Genomic DNA, 23314 nt, shown 5'->3' on the forward strand with positions numbered 1-23314 from the left:
GAGTGTTTTCTGTCGCTCTTATTGCTATTCATAAACATATTACATATGTTTGACTAAAATATAATTTAAATGTCTTTTAATCAGGTTTATCATTTGTTGATATTTTTCAGTAATGCTTGAAATTTATTTGATTATTGGATTATTGTTTTTCACAACCTTCACGGGGTAATATTAATACTAATAAAATTATTACATTTAAAATATTAATATTATAAATAGTAGTAGTAGTAATATTATTTTTGTTAATAGTAAATTAAAATCTAATTTAATTAAAAAGCCATAAAAATGCATTAAAATCAAGAAATAATTGCTTTTTTCTTATTAATCTTTTCATATTACCCTGTATGTTCTAGGATTTTTGCTCACCTTTTTTCTCTTGTGTTCCCAGCCAAAAATGCTTAGAAGTTGGGGTTAAAATTGCTCAAATCTCATCAATTATACTCTATTGTCACCACATCTTGGATTTACTCTTTTCATCAGCTTGTTTTGTTTCAATTAGCACAGGTTTGTGTTTCTTTTTGGAGTTGATTGATTTTAGTCCTCATCGACCTGAGCTCATGCAGCAGTTTCTGAGTGAATAAAGTGTTGTTTCTGGATCATTTTGACAATATTCACTCCAGAACTGATTTATGAGCTCAGATCAATGAGGCCTACGATCAATTCATTCCAAAAAAAAACACAAAACCTGTGTTAACCGATAGAAAACAAGCTGATAAAATGATTGAATTTGAATGTGTTTGTCTTCATAAATCAAAATACATTTACTGGAAATGCACAAAGATATAAGTCATGTTTTCTGAGAAACTGATCAATCTGAGATGAATTTATGATCAAAACAATAATTGTGAGTGAGCTCAGAAAAAGTCAACTGAATTTAAAGAGAAAACAGGTTTGTTTTTCTGACCTCAATGGCAGATATTTTGCATTTCTAGTAAATGTATCTTGATTTACTGTAAGAATGTTTAGCTCTCATTACTGGAAAACAAGCGCCTGTTCGTGTTTGTTGATCTGGAAGCAGCGAGAGCATTTCATCTGTGTGGTGAATGAAAGTTTGAGGCCTTTCTTTAAGTCTCCCATAACCTGTGCCATGTGTTTAATATTAGATTATATCGGCCACATTAAGATCACTCTAAAAGCGAGAGCGCGTCAAATCACCCCTGTCTATTTGTTTAACCCCGCTAATGAAAAGAGTACCGGCGCGGTACCGTGAGCTTCCAGTGGTGCGATGGTGCGTCGCGATAGCGCAGAGTCAACAAATACAAACGATCTCCTTCAGCCCATCGCCGGAGACGCTTTTACATAATTCATGAGGACGAGCCTCCGCGGGCCGCCTATCTCTACATCTGTCCCGAAACGCTGCGCTCGGATCGGGTTTCTTCTGAAGCGCCGCTCGCCTCTCAGATGCAGATTACGGCCTTTTAGTTTTGCGGGTCTGACCCGCCGGGTGCCCGCGCCAAATTATATTTCCTTTGCTCTCCGCATGTGGGAACGGCACACGGACGATGCTGATTTCTGCTCCCTAATTTGTAAGCAATTTCGGGAAATTCCGATCCGTCATGCGCGCGGCCTCTGGCCTCCGGACCGCGAGACGACGTGAGGCGTTCGAGACGAAACTGAGGTTTGGAAGGCAGTGGAACCCTTAAAACGCTGCCTGTGTAGACAACTCGCTGTGTTTTAGAACAAAACATGTTGTGTTAATTGTTTTTAATTGATCCTTTGCAAAAATCCGTCCTCCTTAGTTACTGTTGCTATATCTGACAAACAATGGTGCTCTCACACTACACATCATGCTCTCACTCAGTGAAAAATACATCACAGAGCAAAGAGGAAACTGTTTTGCATATTTTGCCTTTTTTTTTTTTTTTTTTTTTTTTTTTTTTTTTTTTTTTTTAGTAAGGGAACACAATTTTGCACATTCTTTATGACCTTTAAAATACACAATTATTTTTTCAGATTTTTGTTTTTTTTTTGCTGTCAAAAATACTTTTTTGAAAATTGTCTGTTACATTAGTTTAAAGAAGGGAATTTTTTTCCCCCAATATCTCACACTTTTTAGACTTTCACACTGATAAACTGATAAACATGAATAAAGAAGATGAATATTTACATGACATAGTAATACCCTAGATATGAGTACTTCACAATTCTAAGAACATGCATCTGCATTCGGGTCAGTTTTGACCTGGAACAGAGGTATAAAAATAATTTTTTTTTTTCCCAGATTTATTATTATTATTATTATTATTATTATTATTATTATTATTATTATTATTATTTCTTTTTTTATGTTGCACATTTTGGTAATTTGCTGTCAAAAATACTTTTGTAAAATTACCTATAAAGTTACATTAGGTAAAAAATAAATAAATAAATTTCCCCAATATCTCACTTTTGGACTGAGTATTGTTGATAAACATGTTGGCAAACTATTGCAGCATGAAAAATCCCACTTTCATCAGAAAGTTTACGCAAGTAAAATTATTTTTTCTTTATGAAGTTTTGATGTTGTTTGAGAGAAATAAATATGTAGGTTTTATAAATTGCTGTTTTTCATGTGCCAAAAATATATATTTTTTTAAATTTCTGTTCATCCAAATGGGGTTCATGCCGTAGTGGTGATTTTTAAAGCATATTCTTATATATTTTCATATGATATTTCGATTTTTTTTTTTTTAATCAATCTATTTATTTTGCATAGTTTTATTTATTTTGTTTAATTTGAAATTTCAAAGAATTTCTGAATATTTTAATTGCTAAAAAAGGGGGGTAACATTCAAACATTTTGAAAAATTAAATTTTTAACTTTTTTTTATTTTTATTTTTATTTTTTACATTTACTCATTGAGATGTTGCAGACCAGATGCAATATGGCTTTAGTAGAAAAATATTATATTTTAAAATTATTTTTAAAGTAACTCTGTGTCCAAATGGACCTGGAATGTAAAAATAGTACATATTTTGAATGTATTGTGAGGGTTAAAAGCACTGAATTAAAACGACACAGAACTGAGCCTGTAGATGTTTTGTTCTAAAACGCAGTGAGTCGCCTACATAGGCAGCGTTTCACAGCGTCTTGATGGATCGGAACGCCGTACGGATGATGATGATGATGGTTTCTGCTCCCTAATTTGTAAGCAATTTCAGGCAATTCAGATCCATCAAGCGCGCGGCCTCTGGCCTCTGGAGCGCGAGGTTAGCGCCAAATACTCGTCCGCCGGAGCATGAAACTCAATACACTCCGTATAATAGGAAACACAGTCGAGCTCTTCTGCCCACAGATGTACACACTCTACTGAAAGTGTCAGAGGTGTTTGAGACCGTAATTGAATTTATGCTCTAATATCACGACTTTTATTACAAACAGCCTTTTTAACGAGACCCTGTAAAACGACGTATAATCAGTGCTGGGAAACTCATTGTGTAACTGAGCGAGCGATTTCTGTGCCTTGAATATCACCGGAAAACAATGAGTCATTAAAGGGACGGTTCACCCACAAATGAAAATGATCCCATGATTTGCTCTCCCTCAAGCTATCCTAGTTGTAAGTCTCTTTTCTTTCAGATGAATACAATCGGAGTTATGTTTATAAAACATCCTGGTTCTTTCAAATATAATAATGGCAGTGAATGGCTGTTGAGTTTTAGAAGTCCAGTAAACTGCATAAATCCATAGAAAGTGCTCCACACAGCTCCAGGGGGTTAATAAAGGCCTTCTGAAGGGAATCGATGCACTTGTAAAAGGAAAAATATCCATGTGTAAAACTTTATAAACCGTGATCTGTAGCTTAAACTAAGTGTTGTGCTCGTGTTGATGATAGAGAGGTGTTCCAGAGGATGACGCGGGTGTAGCGTAAACCTCATAATCCATTCAAAACCTGTGTACTGTTCACATTGCAGATCAGTTTGGACAAAATTGTTGTTTTATAAACTTTTTTTTTTTTTAATTTATTTTCTCAAATTAAACCTTATCTGATTAGCAACTTGCAGGAAAAAAATTGTCATTAGTGTCGTTAGTACTTGTTTTCATAATTAAAAATTCTCAAATTCAAATTAAACAAATATTATGCAAAATAGATGTTTTGCTTTGGTTCCTTTTTTCCCCCTTTTTTCTTATTTCTGTTTTTTTTTCTTTTGTTATTTTAATGTTTTTCTTTTTTTTTCTTTCTTTTTCTTTCATTTATTTAATTTAATTACGTTTTTGTTTTGTTTGTATTTTTCCTTTCTTTCCTCTTTTCTTTTTTTCATTGTTTTATTTTATTTTTGTATTTTTCTAACTTGTTTATCAATTATTTTGGTTGTTTTTAATTTTTCCCCTTTTTCTTTTTTCTGTATATATATTTTTAAGTGATTTAATGTTTTTCTTTTTCTTTATTTGTTCCTTTCTTTTCTTTATTTGTTTCCTTAGTATTGTTTGCATTTTTCTTTTTTTCTTTTCTTTTTTTTCTTTTTTTCATTGTTTTATTGTTTTTGTATTTTTCTAACTTATTTTTATCAATTGTTTTGGTGGTTTTTCTTTTTTCTCCTTTTTTCTTATCTATAGATTTTTTTTCTATTAGTTATTTAATGTTTTTCTTTTTCTGTATTTGTTTTCTTTTCTTTTTTGTTTCCTTAGTATTGTTTTTGTTTGCATTTTTCTTTTCTTTCTTTCTTCTTTTTTTTTCTTTCTTTCTTCCTAGTTTTTTTGGAATTTTCTGCTCTGTTATTTGTTTCACAATTTTTTTTCATATATTTTTCATATATATATATATATATATATATATATATATATATATATATATATATATATATATATATATTTCATGTATTTTCATTAATATAAATTCATAAATAGTTTTACAGTATGTATTTTTGACACCTAATGGGACTCTGATCACACAAATGATTGTCTCTTAATAAATTTTAGTCAAAAATCAGAAAAAATAATTGGGAGTGTATTTATAGGAGCTGCGAGGTTTGGTTTTATGCTCTTCTGGATCAAAACAGACCCAAATGCGTAACGAGGTTCAAGCGGCGCAGAGAATGAACGGAGCGATGAGTTACTGCTTCTAGCGTAATTTGTGCTCATCGTGCGTTTCTGCTGGAGTCGCTCGTAAAAGCAACACAAAGACGTCGCTGGTCCTTGGCAGCGCTCGTACCTGCGGCGATAACGCACAAAACGTCTTTATCCGAGGGGCCGAGCGCCGCTTTAGACTCGTCTCCCGCCGTGGCATCTGATAGATGAGTTCCCAGAGACGGACGCGCTTTCCTCTGACATGCGCTGAACCCGTAATCAGACGATCTGCCGCTAAAGTGTTTGCCTTTCTCCTCCAGTGGCACCTAAAAGCCCAAAGAAGCGTCTCTCCCTGTCGCTCGGCCCCAATTTGTCATGAATGCTTGTCGTCTGTTGGCGGGAACAGAAGGCCGGCTGTTTGCGGCGTCTCGTCCCCGAGCTCCATCTGGAGCCAAGAGAGACAGATCCGTCTGACGCAGAGCCGCTTTGTTTGTCCGGCTCCGAGCGTGACCCGGCTCCTCTCGCACATCTATTTGTGTCTTTAACCCCGTCTCGCTTTGAGGGCCGAAGTGTCTCACGCTGGAGACGAACGGACCGAAGCTGCGGAGCTGCTGCCAACGAACTTCTGTTCTGCTGTGAAACAACTCGGATCAAAAAACAAGGCCTCACGTCTTTTAAAACCTGAAAAAATGTGTTTTTTTGTCTTTTTTTTTCTATGGTTTTGTGTTTTCTATATTTGTTTAGAGGTGTTAGACATCAGTCCTTGTTTGTTTGAGATGATCTGTGAAAGTGTTTGAACTGATTTAATGAGTCGTTGGTGTTATACAGGAGTCACTCGCTGCAGCTCCACACGAGTCTGTTTGCCAGCGTCGTTTTATAGGGTCCAATTAAAAAGGCTGTTTGTAATAAAGGTCGTGATATTAGAGCATAAAGTCAGTCAGTGTCTCAAACACCTCTGACACTTTCACTAGAATGGAAACGCTCCGTTCTGCTGACGGATCCAGCTCGTAAAACAACATCAGTGTCTCGTCTGCGGCCTACGTCATTACCTCCACTCTGTACCTTTCTTTTTTTCTTTCTTTCTTTCTTTTTCTTTTTTTTAATTTGTTTATTATATAATAAATATAATGTGACTTATTTATCATTTAATTTTTTTAATTTGTATTTTTTTTCTAATTTCAAATTTTTTCCTTAATTTTGTTTTTGTTGTTTATTTTTCCACTTTTTTCTTTTGTCTATATTTTCTTTCTTTCTTTCTTTTTCTTTCTTTAAGTTCTTTAATGTTTTTTCTTGTTGTAGTGTAGTGTCTTGTTTTCTTTTTCTCTTTATTCTATTTCTTTTGTTTTTTTTCATTCATGTTTTTATGTAGGTTTTTCTTTTTTTCCTTTTCTTTTTATTTGTCACTTATCATTTAATTTTTTTTATTCATTTTGTATTTTTCTCTTTTCTATTTTTTTTTTTTTTTTTGTTCATTTTTATTTAAATTTTCTTTCCTTTGTTTTATTTTAAATCTTTTTATTCGTTTTTTTTCCCTTTTTTTAAAAAAAAATTTTTTTTCCACTTTCTTTCCATTTCCTTTTTTTGTCACTTATTTATTTATTTATTTTATTTGTCACTTTATTTTTTAGTTTAATTATTTAATGTTTTTCTTTTTCTTATTTTAATTTCTTGTCATTAATTTTTCTGCGTTTGTTGTATTTCTTTTTTCTTTTTTTCCATTTAATTTAACTTTTTTTTTTCTTCATGGTTTTTCTTTAATTATTTTTCTTTTTATTTGTTACTTATCGTTTTTTTGTGTGTTTGTTTGTTTTTTTTGTTTTGTTTTTTCATTTTATTTGGATTTTGTTCATTTTTTTTCCCCTTTTTTCTTATTTCTATGTTTTCTTTTTATTTAATCACTTTACTTTTTTAAGGGTTTTTTGTATCTCTTTCTTTTCTTTTTTTTTTTTTTTTTTCCCCCTTCTTTCTTTCTTTGATGTTGTGTTCCAGTGGTTTCTGCTGTGCAGAATGTCTGTTTTATTCTGTGCGAACAGCAGTATTTTTAGTTTGTCGATTGTCTGTCTCTCTGTGTCTCTCTGAGCGGGTGTTGATCTCTTCATAACGAGCGTGCGGGTGAGAAGCGTATCGTGACCCGCGCCGCAGCACCACCATATTTGGTTGTGAAGGCAGCGTTCTGATCCAGACCCTCTTCCTCTTCCTCGTCGTCATCCTCGTCCTGCTTAGCACTGGCTCAGACACACTGATCCCTCTCACGTCCGGCGGGATGTTTTTATGCTTTGCTGTTTAAAGTAGCTGCTACTGATGTGCAAGAGGAACATCTCTCTGCCTTTTACCCGCGGCCCATAACTCTCTCTGCTGTAAACATGTCAGCCACTCACAAGGCCGGCACACGGCGCTCTCATCAGCCAAATACATCACAACACGCCGTCTGTTTGCTTTGCTCTTGTGTTCCAGCGGATGAGATGCCACGCCGGTGATTGAGTTACGGCTCTTCACTCCAAACGCTGAATCCGTCATGCTTTATGAGCTTCAGCTCTCCAGGTCATCGCTTCGGCTGCGTTTTGCTGCTTTTGTGTTATTTCAGATCATGATTTCAGCAGGATGTGTTAATGTAAATGTGCATTAAAATGTTCTTCTCATCTAATTTTTAAATATTTTAAAATACTATATATTTTTCAAATTTTATTTAAAAAAAAAAAATGTAAAAATATTTTTTAAATACATTTTTTTTTTTACAAAATATTTACATTAATTTTCAATCATTTAAAAATAATTTTAAATTAATATTTTAAATTGTTTTGAAATAGATGAATGCAGTTTGTTCAAACTCTGCATGAATGCGTTGACTCCAGAGTCACACTGGAGCGTCAGAGGATCAGTGGTGACTCTAAACATGGCCAATTATGGTGTTTGTGTTTCATTCACTGGTTTGAAGGTCACGGAGACGAAGCTCCTGGCGTCCGTCCACACACGACCCGCGGAAGAGAGACGTGTGCTAAACGAACCCGCTCCTGCGCGCTTCATCACAGAGCGTGGCAGATCTTAATAACTTCCGAGTGCTCAGATTAAGTAGCGTAGAGATCTGTCAGCACTAGTTAAAGTTAACATGGAAGAGCTGTCTCCTGTCCGTTCAGACGCACCGCTGAAGAGTGACATGTTGAGTCCTTACAGAATTTCATGATGTTAATGTTTATCTCATCTTAATATCGTCATGATTTGTGGTCATCTTGATCAGATTAGTGCTGGATGATACGAGTTACGTTACAAACAATCAGTCAGATGAGATTTGCTAAATATAGTACATATCTCTTCACATGAGTGTGCTGTGTGTATGAGCTACTCAGTCAAATGAGACATAAAACCACTGATGCTCTGTGTGTGTGTGTGTGTGTGGTATAGGAATAGGACCCTCTGTGGGTCACATTCACTTCCTCCTGACACCGCTGCTAAACCTCAACTAAACTCAGAATACGAGTCACATCACACCGGTGTCATTTTAGTATCACTGATATTATTTTTATATTTTAAGTTTTTATTTTAAAGTTTATCTTTGTGTGTCATTTATTGGTTTTTAATTGTCAGTAGAGATTTCAAGTTTGTTTCAGTTTGTTTTAGTAATCTTGTATTTGAATAATTTTTTTTTTTTTTTTTTTTTTTTTTTTTAATGTTGTCTGTAGTTTGTTTTTTAGTTTTGGTTATTTTCATTTATTTTTAAAGTTTTACTTTACTTTTTTTTTTTTTAAATCAAGTAATGTTTCTAATGGTGTCATATTTAGTTGATGATGATAATCCAGTCCCATTCTTCCACTTTATTTTAAAGTTTTGCTTTGGGGTATGATGTAGAGTATGTTGTGGAGTATACTGTAAGGTATGACGTAGAGTATGTTGTTCACCAGAGTGTGGAGTGTGCTGTGGAGCATGCTGTGGAGCAGAGTATGCTAGGGTATTTCGTGGAGTATATTTGTGGAGTATGCCATGGAGTATGATTTGGGGTATACAGTGAAGCGTGCTGTAGGATATGATATAGAGTATGATGTAGAGTATGCCGTGGAGTATGATTCTGAGTATACAGTAGAGTATAACGTGTAGTATGATGTAGAGTATGTTGAGGATTATGCTGTAGGGTATGATGCAGAATATGTTGTGCAGTATTATTTGAAGAATACTGTGGAGTATGCTGTAGGGTGTGATGAAGAGTATGTTTGTGGAGTATGATTTGGAGTATACTGTGGGGTATGCTGCAGATCAGTAACTCTGTTTCTTTTCTCTCTTCATGTTGTTTCTCAGGCTGAAGGCGGCGGAGGAGTGTTTCCGACAGGTCAAAGAAAAAGCCACATACAGCGTCAAACCCAAACACGCGTCTGGAATCGTAAGTCAGTTTAATCATGTGTAATGTTTATAGTATCTTAATATCTTTATACGTTAGTCTCATTTCTGATTAGAGCAATATAATCAGTCAGTTGAGTTTGCTATGTAGTGTTTATCGCTGATGTTGTATATACTTACAGTAGTTGTAGGTTGGAATGAATTTATGCATATGAAACCTGTAGGGTTTGTGTGAGAAGCTTAATTACTATTAGATGACATGTGTCACTGACAGTAAAATGATGCACATAAATGACAAGGTTAAAGTGCTTTATTAAACTCCATGAATGTCTGTTGAGTGAAATATTGGACCTGCAGTGGCCAAAAACACTGCTGAGAGATTCATATTATGCGCTTGCCAGACGCATGGAAATGATTTTTAAATGCAATGTTACATTTTAAAGGTGACTTGTTTTATTCACTATTCAGTGGTGGAAACAGGCTTCCATAAGTAACATGTTTTGACCATATCAGCATATGAGTGTATTTTTATGAGCTCTAATGTTTTGACTCTTTCCAGAGCGCTAGACGTGCAGGTTTAGTCCAACAGCAGATGCACTGACCCTTCATAAGTTGAAACTCGGGCGCAGATTTATTTTCAGGATGTTGCCATTTTTATATCATGTCATGAAAATTGTGAAGACAAAAACTGTCCTGGTGAAATTGATGTGAGAATAGCTGAATGGATCAAAGTCAGCGTGAGGTTCTGCTTTCATCACTAAATGAGCGTCTTTATTTCCTCTCAGAAAGCGAAGCTGGGCATGAAGATCTGAGGCGGATGAGGACGGACGGACGGACGCGCTCGTGTCGTTTCATCTGTAAATCGCTCTCGCAGCAGCTTCAGTGTTACTCTGCCATCCGCCGTACCACACAGGAAGTGATCCGCCGTCTGAACGTGATGTCATATCCTGCGTCCTGACGGATGAACATATCAGACGTTTGCTCCACCGCAGAAGCTGACCGTACATACTGGAGGACTGAAGCAATATCATCAAAACAAGGTCGTTTTGTTTTTAACAGACGAGAAAAGACGAGAGAATCTGGATTTCCGAATCGTATCAATTTTAAGCGACAGCACCGTCACACGCTTTTAGACCAACGCTAGTTAGTGCCGTTTAGTCCTGTAGTCTTCAGCTCGGATAACACGTTCAAAGCACACTCCTGTCCCACGGGACCTGAAAGAGACACTCCAGTATGTACAGTACGGATCGGATCGGACGGCGGTGAACGTTCAGGAATCGACTCAGTGTTTTTGTGAAATTATGCAAGATTGTTTTTCTGGTTTCGCTGCATCCACACATTCACTCACTCCACGTATTTAAAGAGGATGTTTTTTTAAAGTAATGTAAACGATATTAACATCTTTCTGTAGCGTTCTGGTTTGTTTTTAGCATGTGCGTGTCGGAGGTGTGGATGGACGTCTGCGCTCCATGTGCAATAACTGTTTGTATGTGAACGTTTTGAGAAGAGTGTAATTTATGTAAAATAAAGGGATTAATAAATTCAGACATTTTAATTTATTTCACACGATTGGAGATTTACTTACTCAGAAAAGCATCTTTGGTTATTTTCATACACAAAAGTTCAGGACTCTCAGCACAGTTTAACACATTTAATCTTTTTCTGTGTTTTAAGTAATGGGAAACTTCCACTCGATTGAAACAAATCTTATCAAATAATAAGATTAACTACGGAAAAAACTGATACTGCGTTCTTACGGTCTGTTCTTCTGATTTAATGAACGTATTCCATAAATAATTCACTGGAAAGCACTAAGAATCTCTCGTTTTCCCTCCCCAAATCCACATTCACATCTCTTTCCCGGTTTCTTTTTATGTGGATGTTTTACAATGTTATTTTCTCCCTTTTTCACTTCTAATCCCAGTGTTTACTGGAAGCTTTCTAAAGAAGGGAAGTACAATTTATGTCAAAGGAAAAGTACTTTGAAATATGCACCACTCTTCCAGATAATGGAAATAATGTGCAAGGGAAAAGGTTGATATTAGCATCCACATCAACAGATGATAATTTTGTTTATTTTAAGTGCACGCTTCAGTTATATTCTGCAAAATCGCTCTGAAAGTGATCACTTTGTTATGGAAGGCTGTTCCACCACAAAAATAAATAAATATAAAGGTAATTACAACTGTTTTCCCCCACAATTTCAAGGTTTATGTCTCTCAATATTCTAAATTCTGAGAAAGAAGATTGATGAACTCCAAAATTGCAGGATATAAACTCAGAAGTGACTTTTTTTCTGAGTTTGCATCTTGCAGTTGTTTCTTTGTTTCCACTATGGAATTAAAAATAAAGGTATTTGCAACTTTTTTTTTTTCACAATCTGTTTCTCTCTCAAAAAAAAACAACTGAAAGAGTTATTTTACTTTTTCTGTAAAATCTCTACACTCTACATCTCGTATTACTGACTTTATCTGAAAGATTTGGCACTTTTTTTTTCTTGCAATTACACCATTCTTACATTCCAGACTTTTTGCATATAATGGTGAGTTTATGTCGTGCAATTCTGAATTGCAAGAAAAATTCAGTTGTCAGATGAATTGCAAGAAAAAAAAAATCAGAATTGTGAGAAGTCCATATTATGTAGTTGTAGTGTGAACAGGCCTTTATATCCAGTCCACAGATTTCCCCACAGAAGTAACAGAAGAACAGAAGACGTCAATAGAACTCAATACTTTTAATATAGACTTCAGTTGTTTCTCTACATATATATACTTTTGTTGTACCATATTTCTATAGAATCTCTATAATCAGTCTAGTTACGCATGTTTGGTGTTAACTATCATTGATTGTCACACAGGCAGCAGCAGCTCCTGGATCGAGTTCCGTGTGGAGTCATTTCTCTGCATGTCAGTCCATTTCCACACTCCACTGACCAATAGTGACCGATGGTGACTGTTGGAGACCAATGGAGACCTTTGAAAACCAATGATGACAGATAGTGACCAATGATCACCAATGGTGACTGTTGGAGACCAGTGCTGACCAGTTGTGACTGATGGAGATTTCTGGAGACCAGTGGTGGCCGATAGTGACCAGTGTCCAGCAGGACGGTCTTAAGATGGCGTGCTGAAGCCTTGCAGTCTTTCAGCTCAGATTAGCAGCAGGTGTTTCCAGTGAAACCTCGTCACAATCTCACTGTTTCCCAGACTCGGACACGCTGACGGACATGCAGCGGCACTGCTTGACGCGCTGGATCTTGCGGTAGCGGACGGCCGGCTGCAGGTCGGGGCATTCGAGCTCCACGGTGAGGCTGGTGAAGCGATGCGGCCTGCAGAAGGCGCACGACTGGAACGACTCCTGCTCCTTCCTGACGTGCCGTGGGATGTAGAAGGAGTTGCACTGGCCGTAGCAGAAGCGGTTGATGACGGTGCGGCTCTTGCAGCCCTCCTGACTGACCGTCTGCCGCAGCGGCTGCGTCTTGCACCAGTCGCTCTTCAGGTACTTGCGCTCCGTCACCACCAGAGCTTCCTGGCTGGAGGCCAGAACTTCCTGTTTGCGTGTGCGCCGGTCGGAGGTGTTGGAGCTGGTCTTGTAGGGTGACGGGATGGATCCCTGCGGTCGGTTCTTACGGCTGGCGGAGGTGACGCACAGCAGGCCGGCGAGCAGCAGCCACAGCGCCACCTTACAGCTCATCCTGGAACAGACAGAGAGAGAGATGGTTAAAACATCAGAATCCACATCCTGTCTAACAGGAAGTTAAAAGATGAGGGTGAGATGAGCAGCTGACCTCCTGACCCCTGATCATGACACACCTGTGAGTACAAGACCATGCATGAGCATTTTTTGGTCTTAATGAAGTAATCATCACACCACAAACACTATACATATATGATCCTGGAGCACAAAACCAGTCTTGAGTATCACGGGTATATTTGTAGCAATAGCCAAAAATACATTGTATGTTTCAAAATTTTCTTTTATGCCAAAAATCATTAGGATATTAAGTATAGATTACGTTTCATGAAGATATTTTGTACATTTCCTACCATAAATATATCAAAACTTCATTTTTGATTAGCAATATGTATTGCTAAGAACTTCATGTGAACAACTTTAAAGGTGATTTTTCTTAATATTTAGATTTTTTTTTGCACCCTCAGATTCCAGATTTTCAAATAGTTGTATCTTGGCCAAATATTGTCCTATCATAACAAACCATACATCTTACGACTGGGGTCCAGGGTCACATATTTATATACGTTTCTAGTTATAAAATGAAACTGACAAAATGATAGTTAATTTTCCAATATGCATCACTTGTGTTGTTTCTTTAGATTGCATTTCAGTGACTTCCTTTTGCTGTCATTCATATTGCAGTGTATGTATAATGAGCAATCGCACAAACCACAGTCCAGCGCTGTAGTGCTGAAAAGCACCTTCACACGGATCTGACGCTCGTGAAACTCCAGACTAACAGTGGTGTAATGCAGGAGCTCTTGACCTCAACACAAACAACAGCCAGAACCCGTAAGCAGATAAAACCTGACAAACCTCTTAAACGCCACTGATTCTCTGAAGTGAAGGAATGAGTGCGAGACTCTACTGATCCCTACAACAGCATGCACTGCTGACGTCCATGAGCTTCATTTACACACGCAAGACACCAAAACACTGCAGAGAGCACTGTGAACATCACAAGAGTGACTCCAGTATGTCTCACACACACTTTCTTAGTCATGCACACATGCTCACGCCGGCACTCATTCACTGACACACACACAGTCTGGTTTGTTATCCTTGTGGGGACTCTCCATAGGCGCAATGGTTTGTATACTGTCCACACTGTATTTTCTAACCCCTTACCCTAACCCTACCCCTAAACCTAACCCTTACAGAAAACTTTCTGCATTTTTACTTTCTCAAAAAATCTCATTCTGTGTGATTTATAAGCTTTTGTACCCATGGGGACCTCAATTTAGGTCCCCACGGTGACACTAGTCCCCATGAGTCTGTGTGTATTCAGGTTTAGGTCCCCACAAGGATATAAAAACAAGTCCACACACACATTCACTCCTACACATGTGCACACTCATTCAATCACTCACACTGATTCGCACACAAACACACTTATATTTACATGTACAGTCACTCATTTTCTTGTAGTGCACTCACTCACTGACACATTCACACTCATTCACTCACACAAACTCACACTTACCCTCACACACATTATCACTCATTCACTCACGTGTGCATACTCTTACACACACTCACAAATGCACAGACATGCACGCATGTACTCTCACACGGACACATTCACACTTGCACTCACAAGCACACACTCAGTGATTCACTCAAATGCACACACACACACATTTATTCACACACACACGTGCATTCTCACACAAGCACAAACACACTCACATATTCAAATGCACATTCTTGCACACACTCACTCATGAACACACACTTACCCTCACACATGCACATCTCGTTCTCTCGCTCACACTCATTCATACACACACACACACACATTCACGACACTCACAAAATTGCATGTTCAGTGATTCACTCATAATGCACACGCTCACTCATTCACACACAAGTACACTCTCACACACACACTCGCATGCATAGACACATGCGCTCACACACAAATGCACACTCACAATCACTCATTCACTCACAAACATGCATGTACACACTCATACGCATATTCTCATGCTCATTCACACGCACACACTCGCTCACACTCATTCACTCGCACTCATTCACACAGACACGCTCATACAATCACACACTCATGCACACACACTCACACTCATTCACTCACACACGAATGCACACTCACCCTTACCCTCACACTCATTCTCGTGCTCACATTCATTCACTCACACAAGCACATTCACACTTACACTCGCATACGCACATGTGCACACTTTAACTCACATGCATAAACACCCTTACATTCACACATGCAAACACTCATATGCACATATTTTCAAGCTCAGTCATTCACTCGCACACAAACGTAGTTGCACATACTCGCTCTCACTCGTTCCCATGCATACTCGCATATGCACACTCAAACTCACACATGCACAAACGCACTGACACTCACACTCAACTATGCACAAACAGTCATTCACTCACACACTTGTTTTCTTAACTAAAACCACAAGAAACGTATTTCTCATTTGGATGAAACTAATTGGCCTTTTACTGCAACATTCCTGTCTGTTAAAATAACATTCAATTAGTCCTTTAGTCTCAGTCTCTCTGAATCTGAAAGAAAAAAACCCACCAGATATAAAAAAGACGTTACTCATTATCAACCTTTCGTTCTATTTATTAATCTGTCTGTGTAGAGAGATGCAGGTAAACCTGAGGTCAGAAACGGTCTGTAATTGTAATTTGGACAAGGTGTAGATGTGAATAATTGTTTGAGGCATTGCAGAAAAAAACTGTCCTGTTCAACCTTGACGTGTGTTTTTGTTGCTAACAGTCGTCGTTATGCAGCATGTGCCTGCGTTGCATTGTAAGTTGTGTTTTGACGCATTTGATGACACACATTGAGTGTTTTGAGGCCTAATGTGTGGAGTCGTGTCATCTAATGATTGAACGTGTTCAATGGGAGCCCACAGTTTGACCGAATCTCCTCGTGTTCTTTCTGGGGTCGAAGCGTTTCACCCTGAGCTTTCACTTAGTTTCCTGTGAAGACAGGAAGTCGCAGATTAACTTTAATTTGTCACTTTGTCTGCAGTCAGCAGAGTTTCGACGGCAGCCACGAACGATTACGGCTCTGGAAGAGAGCGAGCGATCCGTCAATCACGCCGGACATCTTTAGCGCAGATGTGCCATCGCCGGAAGGAAAAACAAATGTGAGTGATTCATTCCCATAAACGAAATATTTACAAAGCGGCTCTTTGTCGTGAATCAAAGCTCCTCGCTTTCATTCCAGAGAGCGTCAAGGTTGAACCTTCCTTTTTAAGTTTTTCCTGTTCTTGATTAGAAATCTCCAGGAACGACAGGCTTTGTTTTTCCTCTCTGAAGCCTGACGGCTCTGGGAATCTCGTCCGTACGGGCCGTCGTCGGCGCTCGGCAGATCTCGGGCTGTTTGCTCTAAGATGACGAATGAGGGCCGTCGCTTTAGCGTTTCGGAATTCGGAGTTTGATATCGCGGCCTCGGCGCAGACGCCTCATAAATCTCACGACCCCGAACTCGCTCCGTCTTAAACTCTGTTGCACAAGACGTACTGCGCCGCTGAAGTGTGTTTAGGAGTGGATGACTGCAGATCCGTCTCTCTGAGTGTCTCCGGCGAGTTTCTTCAGTGTTTAACTGCTGAAGGTCACCACGGTGGAGACGCTTATGTTTGATTTAGTCATTCAGTCTTTATTTGACCTGTCGGACGCGTTTCTCCCTCATCTGATAAGATCAAGCGCTTCTATAAGAGGAAACTCTTGTCTATATTTGTCTCTCTCTCTGTGCTCAGTTATTTAACCCTCATAATGCACTCAAAATCTGTGTGCTGTTTTCACATTCTGGGTCTGTTTGGACGTGAAGAACAGTCGTAACTAAAACCATTTTGTATTTGATCAGCAGCTTCTAATTAAGTTAATGTAAAAAAAATTCTAAATTTTAAATGACTATTATTATTACTGCATTGAACCCTTTTATATTAATTTAGAGTTTGGAAAATTCTTTGTAATTTCAAATTACACATGCCACACCAACTTATAATATAATATAATATAATATAATATAATATAATATAATATAATATTATAATATAATATAATATAATATTTAGTTATTTATTATTTTTTATTTGTTATTTTTTATTATTATTATTTATTATTATTATTATTATTATTATTATTATTATTATTATTTATAATTTATTTTTATTTAGTTATTTTTATAATTTATTTATTTTTTATTTATTTATTCATTTATTTTTATTTATTTATTTTTATTTATTTTATTTTTTTCAGTATTGGTGAGACCTGTTTTTAATATGACTATATGAAATTTAGAAGTTCATATCTGAGAATTTCCAGTATTAACACAATTGGAATGAATGGAATTTTAATAAATTCCTTTGAACTCCTGATTGCTCAAAAACAGTGTTTATTTAAAAAACAAAAACAAAAAAAAAAACATTAAAGCAACAAATATTACTATAATTACTGTATTATTAATATATAAAAAATTCAAATAAAATTAATTTTACATGCGTACATTTTCACTTTCAGATTAAAAGCATTTTTCATGTTGGAATAGTTAATCAATATTTATGTTCATTTGAGAAATTCAGCCCCAAAATGTTTTGAAATATGGGTTAAAGGCAAATATATTTTACAGAAATGTTTTGACATTAATATGACTTCATAGATAAGTTCACAAAAAGTATTTTGACACCTAATGAGTCCGTATATTTTTACTTTCTTAAATGTTTGTCTCTCTTAAAAGAAAAAAACTAGCAAAACATCTGAAAACAATAAGTGATGTGTATTTTGAGGATCTTAAAACTTTGGCAAAGTTTTGTTTCCTTACTAACATCCATTTGAGGGGAAAGGGAAGGTCGTGACCTTTGTTTAGGGTCGTGGAAGATGGGAGGGGTCACAGGAAGTGACACAGAAACCAGCCAATTACACTCTTAGAAAAGAAGGTTCTGTGTAGAACCTTTTCTTACAAGACTGTTGATGGTTTGCCATAATATATCTGTATAAATATATACAAAATACATTTATAAAACAGAATTCCGGCTGATTTTGATTAGATAAGACGCATTTGAAATGTAAAATCCTGAATAACGCATGACATGAAATTACGGTTTGGTCACTCCGATGACTCTTCCTTTTCCCTCGATGACTTTTGCTTGCTTCTGCCTTTTTTTACAAGGAATAAACGATGACAATCTAATAAATAACGCTTTAGAAAGCCAGTCATCAGTCTCTCAGACTCACATGAGCGCTGTGTTATCAAACAGTCCGTCACAGACGAGCGGCGCTTTCCAAACACAGTTAATGTTCACAGCGGCACCACATCAACCACAATACACTCCTGCCATCCAACACACACACACACACACACACATGTAATTGGCAGCAGCTGGAAAGCTTTGTTTCTGCTAATGTAACTATTGCAATGTATGTGCAGATCCACCAGAACCACATGAGCGTTTAGACAGATCCTCCAGATCCTCTAATGATCTGATTTCACAGGTTAAAGTCGAGTGTGTGTCGTCTAGTTGAAATTGAAATCTAAAGCTAGTTGTAATTGGTTTTGATCTGCTTGTATCTTGAAGTCTGATGTCGCTGTGCTTCTGCAGGAGTATCTGAAGTCTGAGAGTTGTTTTTAGCTGATCCTGCATCAGTAACTCCTGCCAGTGTCTGTCAAACATGAGACAGACGTCTGAATTCACAGCTTTGAGTCTGATTTCAGAGATTCGGCTGTAGTATGTTGTAACTCTGTGATCTGCTGGTTCTGGCGTGTGTTTGACGTTCATGAGCTGCAGATCTTCACTATCAGAGCTGTTCCACACATCATCTTTATGTCGTCTGTCTCTCTGCAGTGGTCAGTGAATATTATAGAATTATTCCACAGTCACTTCAACGAGAGTATATGAGACGCACTAAACTGTAGAAATGAAACTTAAACATGAAACACTTAAGGTTGTAAAAGTTTTTTTTCTTGCTTATGCAAGGCAACATTCCATTTGATCATTTTGCAAATGTTACGGAAATGTTACATTTGAATGTTCTCTGAATGTTATGAAACCATAGTAACATTTAAAAATTGTTACATGACTGTCCAACTAAAACCTTCCATAAATGATGTTAATGTTTTTGTGCTAACAGTTTCAACACGAAGAACAATCATAACTCAAACCATACTGTATTTGATCAGCAGCTTCTCATTAATAAGTTAATGTGGAAAAAAAAGTATTTAAAAAAAGTTTTAAAAATGTGACTATTATTACTGCATTATATATATATAATACATTTTTTTCAGTACTGATGAGAAACCTTTTTTTAATATATAATTTTATGAAATTTATAAGTGCATATTATATGAGAATTTCCTGTATTAGCACAATTGGAATGAATGGAATTTTAATAAATTCCTTTGAACTCATGTTTGCTCAAACAGTCTATTGAAAAAAAATAAAAAATAAAAATAAAAACATTTTAATTAAATTTTACATGCAGAAATTTTCCCTTTCAGATTAAAAGATACATTTTTCAAAGTTAAAATTATTAAAGACATTAATATTGTGGAACTTAAACTTATTATTAATTATTTTAAACATTTAGCCCTTTTTTAAATAATTTTTTTTTGTTTGTTTTTGGTTGTGCAAATGTTAATATTTTATCAATATTTTCATTTTATCAATTTGTAAACTCTGTAGAAATTTTACTTTTGAATGATTTGAAACAAATAGTGGCATTAGATAAAAATAATTATTTTAAAACATTAATATCAAAAACATTTTTTCTTGGTTATAAAAACATTAAAGGGACCTTTTTTTTTTTTTTTTTAAAAATCATTTTCCAAATATTTTGGAAAAGTTATTTTTAAATTTTCTCTGAAACAAATAGTAAAATTAATAAAAAGAGTTAAAAAAAAAAAAAAAAAAAAGTTCAAACATCCAACTGAACAGAAATAAATATGAATGATGTATAAATATTTTTACATTAATATTGTGGAAATTAAAGATCTTATTAAAAAAAAAATTAAACTGATGCTAATGACCTCAGAATCGTCAAACATCAGCCGATTAATCAATCTATGTCGAGTTCTGAGTGTGATTATGATTATAGAATTATAGAGTATATTTACGTGGCTCAGAATGAATGATGAAAGGAGTGTGTGAATGAAAGCTGCTGATTCCCGGCTCCATAAATCCTCTTTCGCTCAGTGCCGGCTCGAGCGCTCGCCGACCCGCGGAAACGGTCGTAATCGGATCAAACGCTCCGGCGCGCGACCTCGCAACCTCGCAACCTCGCCGCAACCCGAGCGCGGCATCTGCCGGAGCCTCACCTGGACGAGTGTGCGGTCAGAGACGGAGCAGATCCAGAGTCCAGGGATGGCCGGCGCCGCTCAAGCCCATGGACGGGAGCAGACGAGAGGCTCTGCTGCTGCTGCTGCTGCTGCTCTTCCACGTTTCTGACGGATTCTCTCAGACTGTGATGCTGCTTTCTGGAGGTGACTCTATAAATCTCTCTCTGTGTGTTTGAACTCTGCTTTCTGGCTCGTCTCCGTCACTCGCATGTGGATCTTATCACACTGAGCGCTTTCTATTGGCTCTGATCAGCAAACAAATCATCTCTCTCTCTCTCTCTCTCTCTCTCTCTCTCTCTCTCTCTCTCTCTCTCTCTCTCTCTCTCTCTCTCTCTCTCTCTCTCTCTCTCCCTCACTCCTCCTCTTTATACTTTCAGTTTTCAGCTGTTTTCACTGCTTTTGGTGAACAGACTCTGGCTTTTTCTGTTCACAGACATCGTACAGGATCAGTTAGAGGTTTCATTTAATTTCAGAAAAAGAAAATAAGTCCTAAACAAGATCATAATGTTTTTAGTTCTGTATAAAAGATTTTGACATTTATTCCAAAAGACCCAATAATCCTGATGATCTTCAGACGTTTACATGCTTTTCATATTTTTCATTCTGGATGTTTCATGATGGTGTGAAAATGGCTGGAAACTCAACAACTTACAGGATTTTGTTATGAACATTCAACAACAATCACAACATGCTGTGAAACTTGAAAGAAAATATGACTTTAAAAAAAATACTATTTCAGTCTTTCTACTTAAGAATGTCACATTCAGTGTGTTACATGTCACTTCTTTGTATTAATTTCAAAGCATTTTCACAATTTTCAGTTTTCAGCAGTTATTGTGTCTTGTGGAATAAATGAGTTCAAGTTTAAAAATGTAATTTATAAACATCTCTTTTTGAACCGTTAAATATTCAGCAGTTTTTAGTATGTGAATATGATCAGGAGTTTAAACATTTCTACTCATCCTTCCTTTCTTTCTTTTCCTTATTTAAAATGTTCTTTCTTTATTCTGCTAATATTTTTGAATATTTTGTATGATTTTTACCCTGATTCATGTGTTTTCCAGAAGATCTTGCGTCACAAGAACTGACCTCTAGAAAAGTTTCAACAGCGTTAAAATGGAAATGTTGAAATGTGAAGTGGAAATGATGTTTTTTTTCCCGTAATTTGGATTTAAATTGCGAAAGTCTGAATAGTTTCATATTGACTGCTGTTTGTAATTGAAATTTTGTTGCAGTGTTTCTCAACATGCTTCCACACATACGGCCATACTGAATTTCAGCATCACTATTAGAATATGCATTTATAAATCAAATCAACCCATAATGTTGATGTTCATGTTTATTGTTAAATCTACAAAGGCAAGCCTATATATATATATATATATATATATATAATACCTGCAGCACTGTGTAACTATGCATTAAGGAACATGCTTGTATTTAGAAAAAAAAAAAGTCCAAGTTATTTTCTCTTCTACTGAATTGTACAGCCTGAATGAAATATGATGGTGTGAGATTCTCCCTTTATTATAGTGACACCTGCTGGTCACGCGCTGCTTGTTACGCTGACACGTGCACTTTCCCTTTAAATAACGCGACGCGTCCTTCAGTCCCGTCAGTCTGTGCAGCTGCTCGCACTGAGCGACAGTAGAATTGAATGAAGCGATTCAGCATTTCCTCGAACTGCCTTAAAGCCGACGAAACTGGACACACTGAACGCATTTAATTTTACCAATCCGTTTTAATTGGTCATTACGGTTTAATGTTACATTACACACTGATCCCTATTGCGTCGTCACCCCAGTTTGAGGCGCGTTTTTTCGGTTTATCAACAGTCACGTTACATCGGACACGGGGACTTTATACAACCCCTGGCAAAAAGTATGGAATCACCCCTCTCAGAAGATGATGTTCATTCAAATGTTTAATTGTGTAGAAAAAAAAACCAAGCACATATATGCCACAAAACAATTTTCACTCAACAATCCAAACTTCTGGCTGTATAAAACACTTTTTTAAAAAAAACAAAGAAAGATAACTATAGTCAATTACAACCGTTTTTACAGATCACACAGAGGAAAAAAATATGGAATCACATCAAATCTGAGGAAAATGATATGGAATCACCAAATAAAAACACTACTAGTACTTTGTTGCACCACCTCTGGCTTTTAGAACAGCTTGAATTCTCTGAGGCATGGGTTTAACCAATGACAAACAGTGCACTTCATCAGTCTGTCTCCAGCTTTGTCTTATTGCAGTTGCCAGATCAGCTTTGCAGGTTGGAGCCTTGTCGTGGACCATTTTCTTTAATTTCCACCACAGATTTTCAATTGCCATTGACATCATATGTCTTTCCTGTAGGAATGTTTTCACAGATTTTGCCCTATGGCACGATGCATTATCATCCTGAAAAATGATGCCACCATCACCAAACATCCTTTCAACTGATGGAATAAGAAAAGTGTCCAAAATCTCAACATAAACTTGTGCATTTATAGAAGATGTAATGACTGTCATCTCTCCCATACCTTTACCTGACACACAACCCCATATCATTAATGATTGTGGAAATTTGCATGTTTTCTTCAGGCAGTTGTCTTTATAAATTTCATTGGAACGGCACCAAACAAAAGTTCCAGCATCATCACCCTGCCCAATGCAGATTTGTGATTCGCCACTGAATATAACTCATCCAGTCATCCACAGTCCAAGGTTGTCTTTCTTTAGCCCACTGAAACCTTGTTTTTTTCTGTTTAGATGTTGATGATGGTTTTCGTTTGGCTTTTCTGTATGTAAATCCCATTTCTTTTAGGCGGTTTCTTACAGTCCGGTCGCAGACATTGACTCCACTTTCTGCCCATTTGTTCCTCATTTGTTTTGTTGTGCATTTTCTGTTTTCAAGGCATATTGCTTTAAGTTTTCTGTCT

General features: G+C 36.7%; 2 protein-coding genes across 5 annotated transcripts in view; one reads left to right on the top strand and one right to left on the bottom strand.

Moving 5' to 3' along the window:
• LOC127174463 (formin-2) overlaps positions 1-10875 on the top strand; it is a 54909-nt gene extending 44034 nt beyond the window's left edge. For all 3 annotated transcript variants that reach the window (XM_051124905.1, XM_051124906.1, XM_051124907.1), the window contains 2 exons: positions 9278-9359; positions 10102-10875. In XM_051124905.1, coding sequence (XP_050980862.1) covers positions 9278-9359; positions 10102-10128 — 109 coding nt within the window. In that variant the 3' untranslated portion in view covers positions 10129-10875. The remainder of the gene's footprint in view (positions 1-9277; positions 9360-10101) is intronic.
• An 886-nt stretch (positions 10876-11761) lies between these two features.
• Positions 11762-20633, bottom strand: grem2b (gremlin 2, DAN family BMP antagonist b). 2 transcript variants are annotated; one of them, XM_051124914.1, is made up of 2 exons: positions 20364-20633; positions 11762-13010 (listed from the first exon to the last, which is right to left on the bottom strand). In XM_051124914.1, exon 2 carries the CDS (start codon positions 13007-13009, stop codon positions 12509-12511), a length of 501 nt encoding a protein of 166 aa, XP_050980871.1. In that variant the 5' UTR covers position 13010; positions 20364-20633; the 3' UTR covers positions 11762-12508. The 2 variants fall into 2 exon arrangements, with proteins under 2 accessions (XP_050980871.1, XP_050980873.1); XM_051124916.1 differs by lacking the exon at positions 20364-20633 and adding an exon at positions 20163-20297.
• Between the last annotated feature and the right edge of the window lie 2681 nt (positions 20634-23314).

This window comes from Labeo rohita, chromosome 12 (assembly GCF_022985175.1).
Source record: "Labeo rohita strain BAU-BD-2019 chromosome 12, IGBB_LRoh.1.0, whole genome shotgun sequence".
NCBI classification, from domain to species: domain Eukaryota; kingdom Metazoa; phylum Chordata; class Actinopteri; order Cypriniformes; family Cyprinidae; genus Labeo; species Labeo rohita.

Coding starts and splice junctions, on each gene's coding strand:
- grem2b (XM_051124914.1), bottom strand. CDS start 13,009: ATGAGCTGTAAGGTGGCGCTGTGGCTGCTGCTCGCCGGCCTGCTGTGC.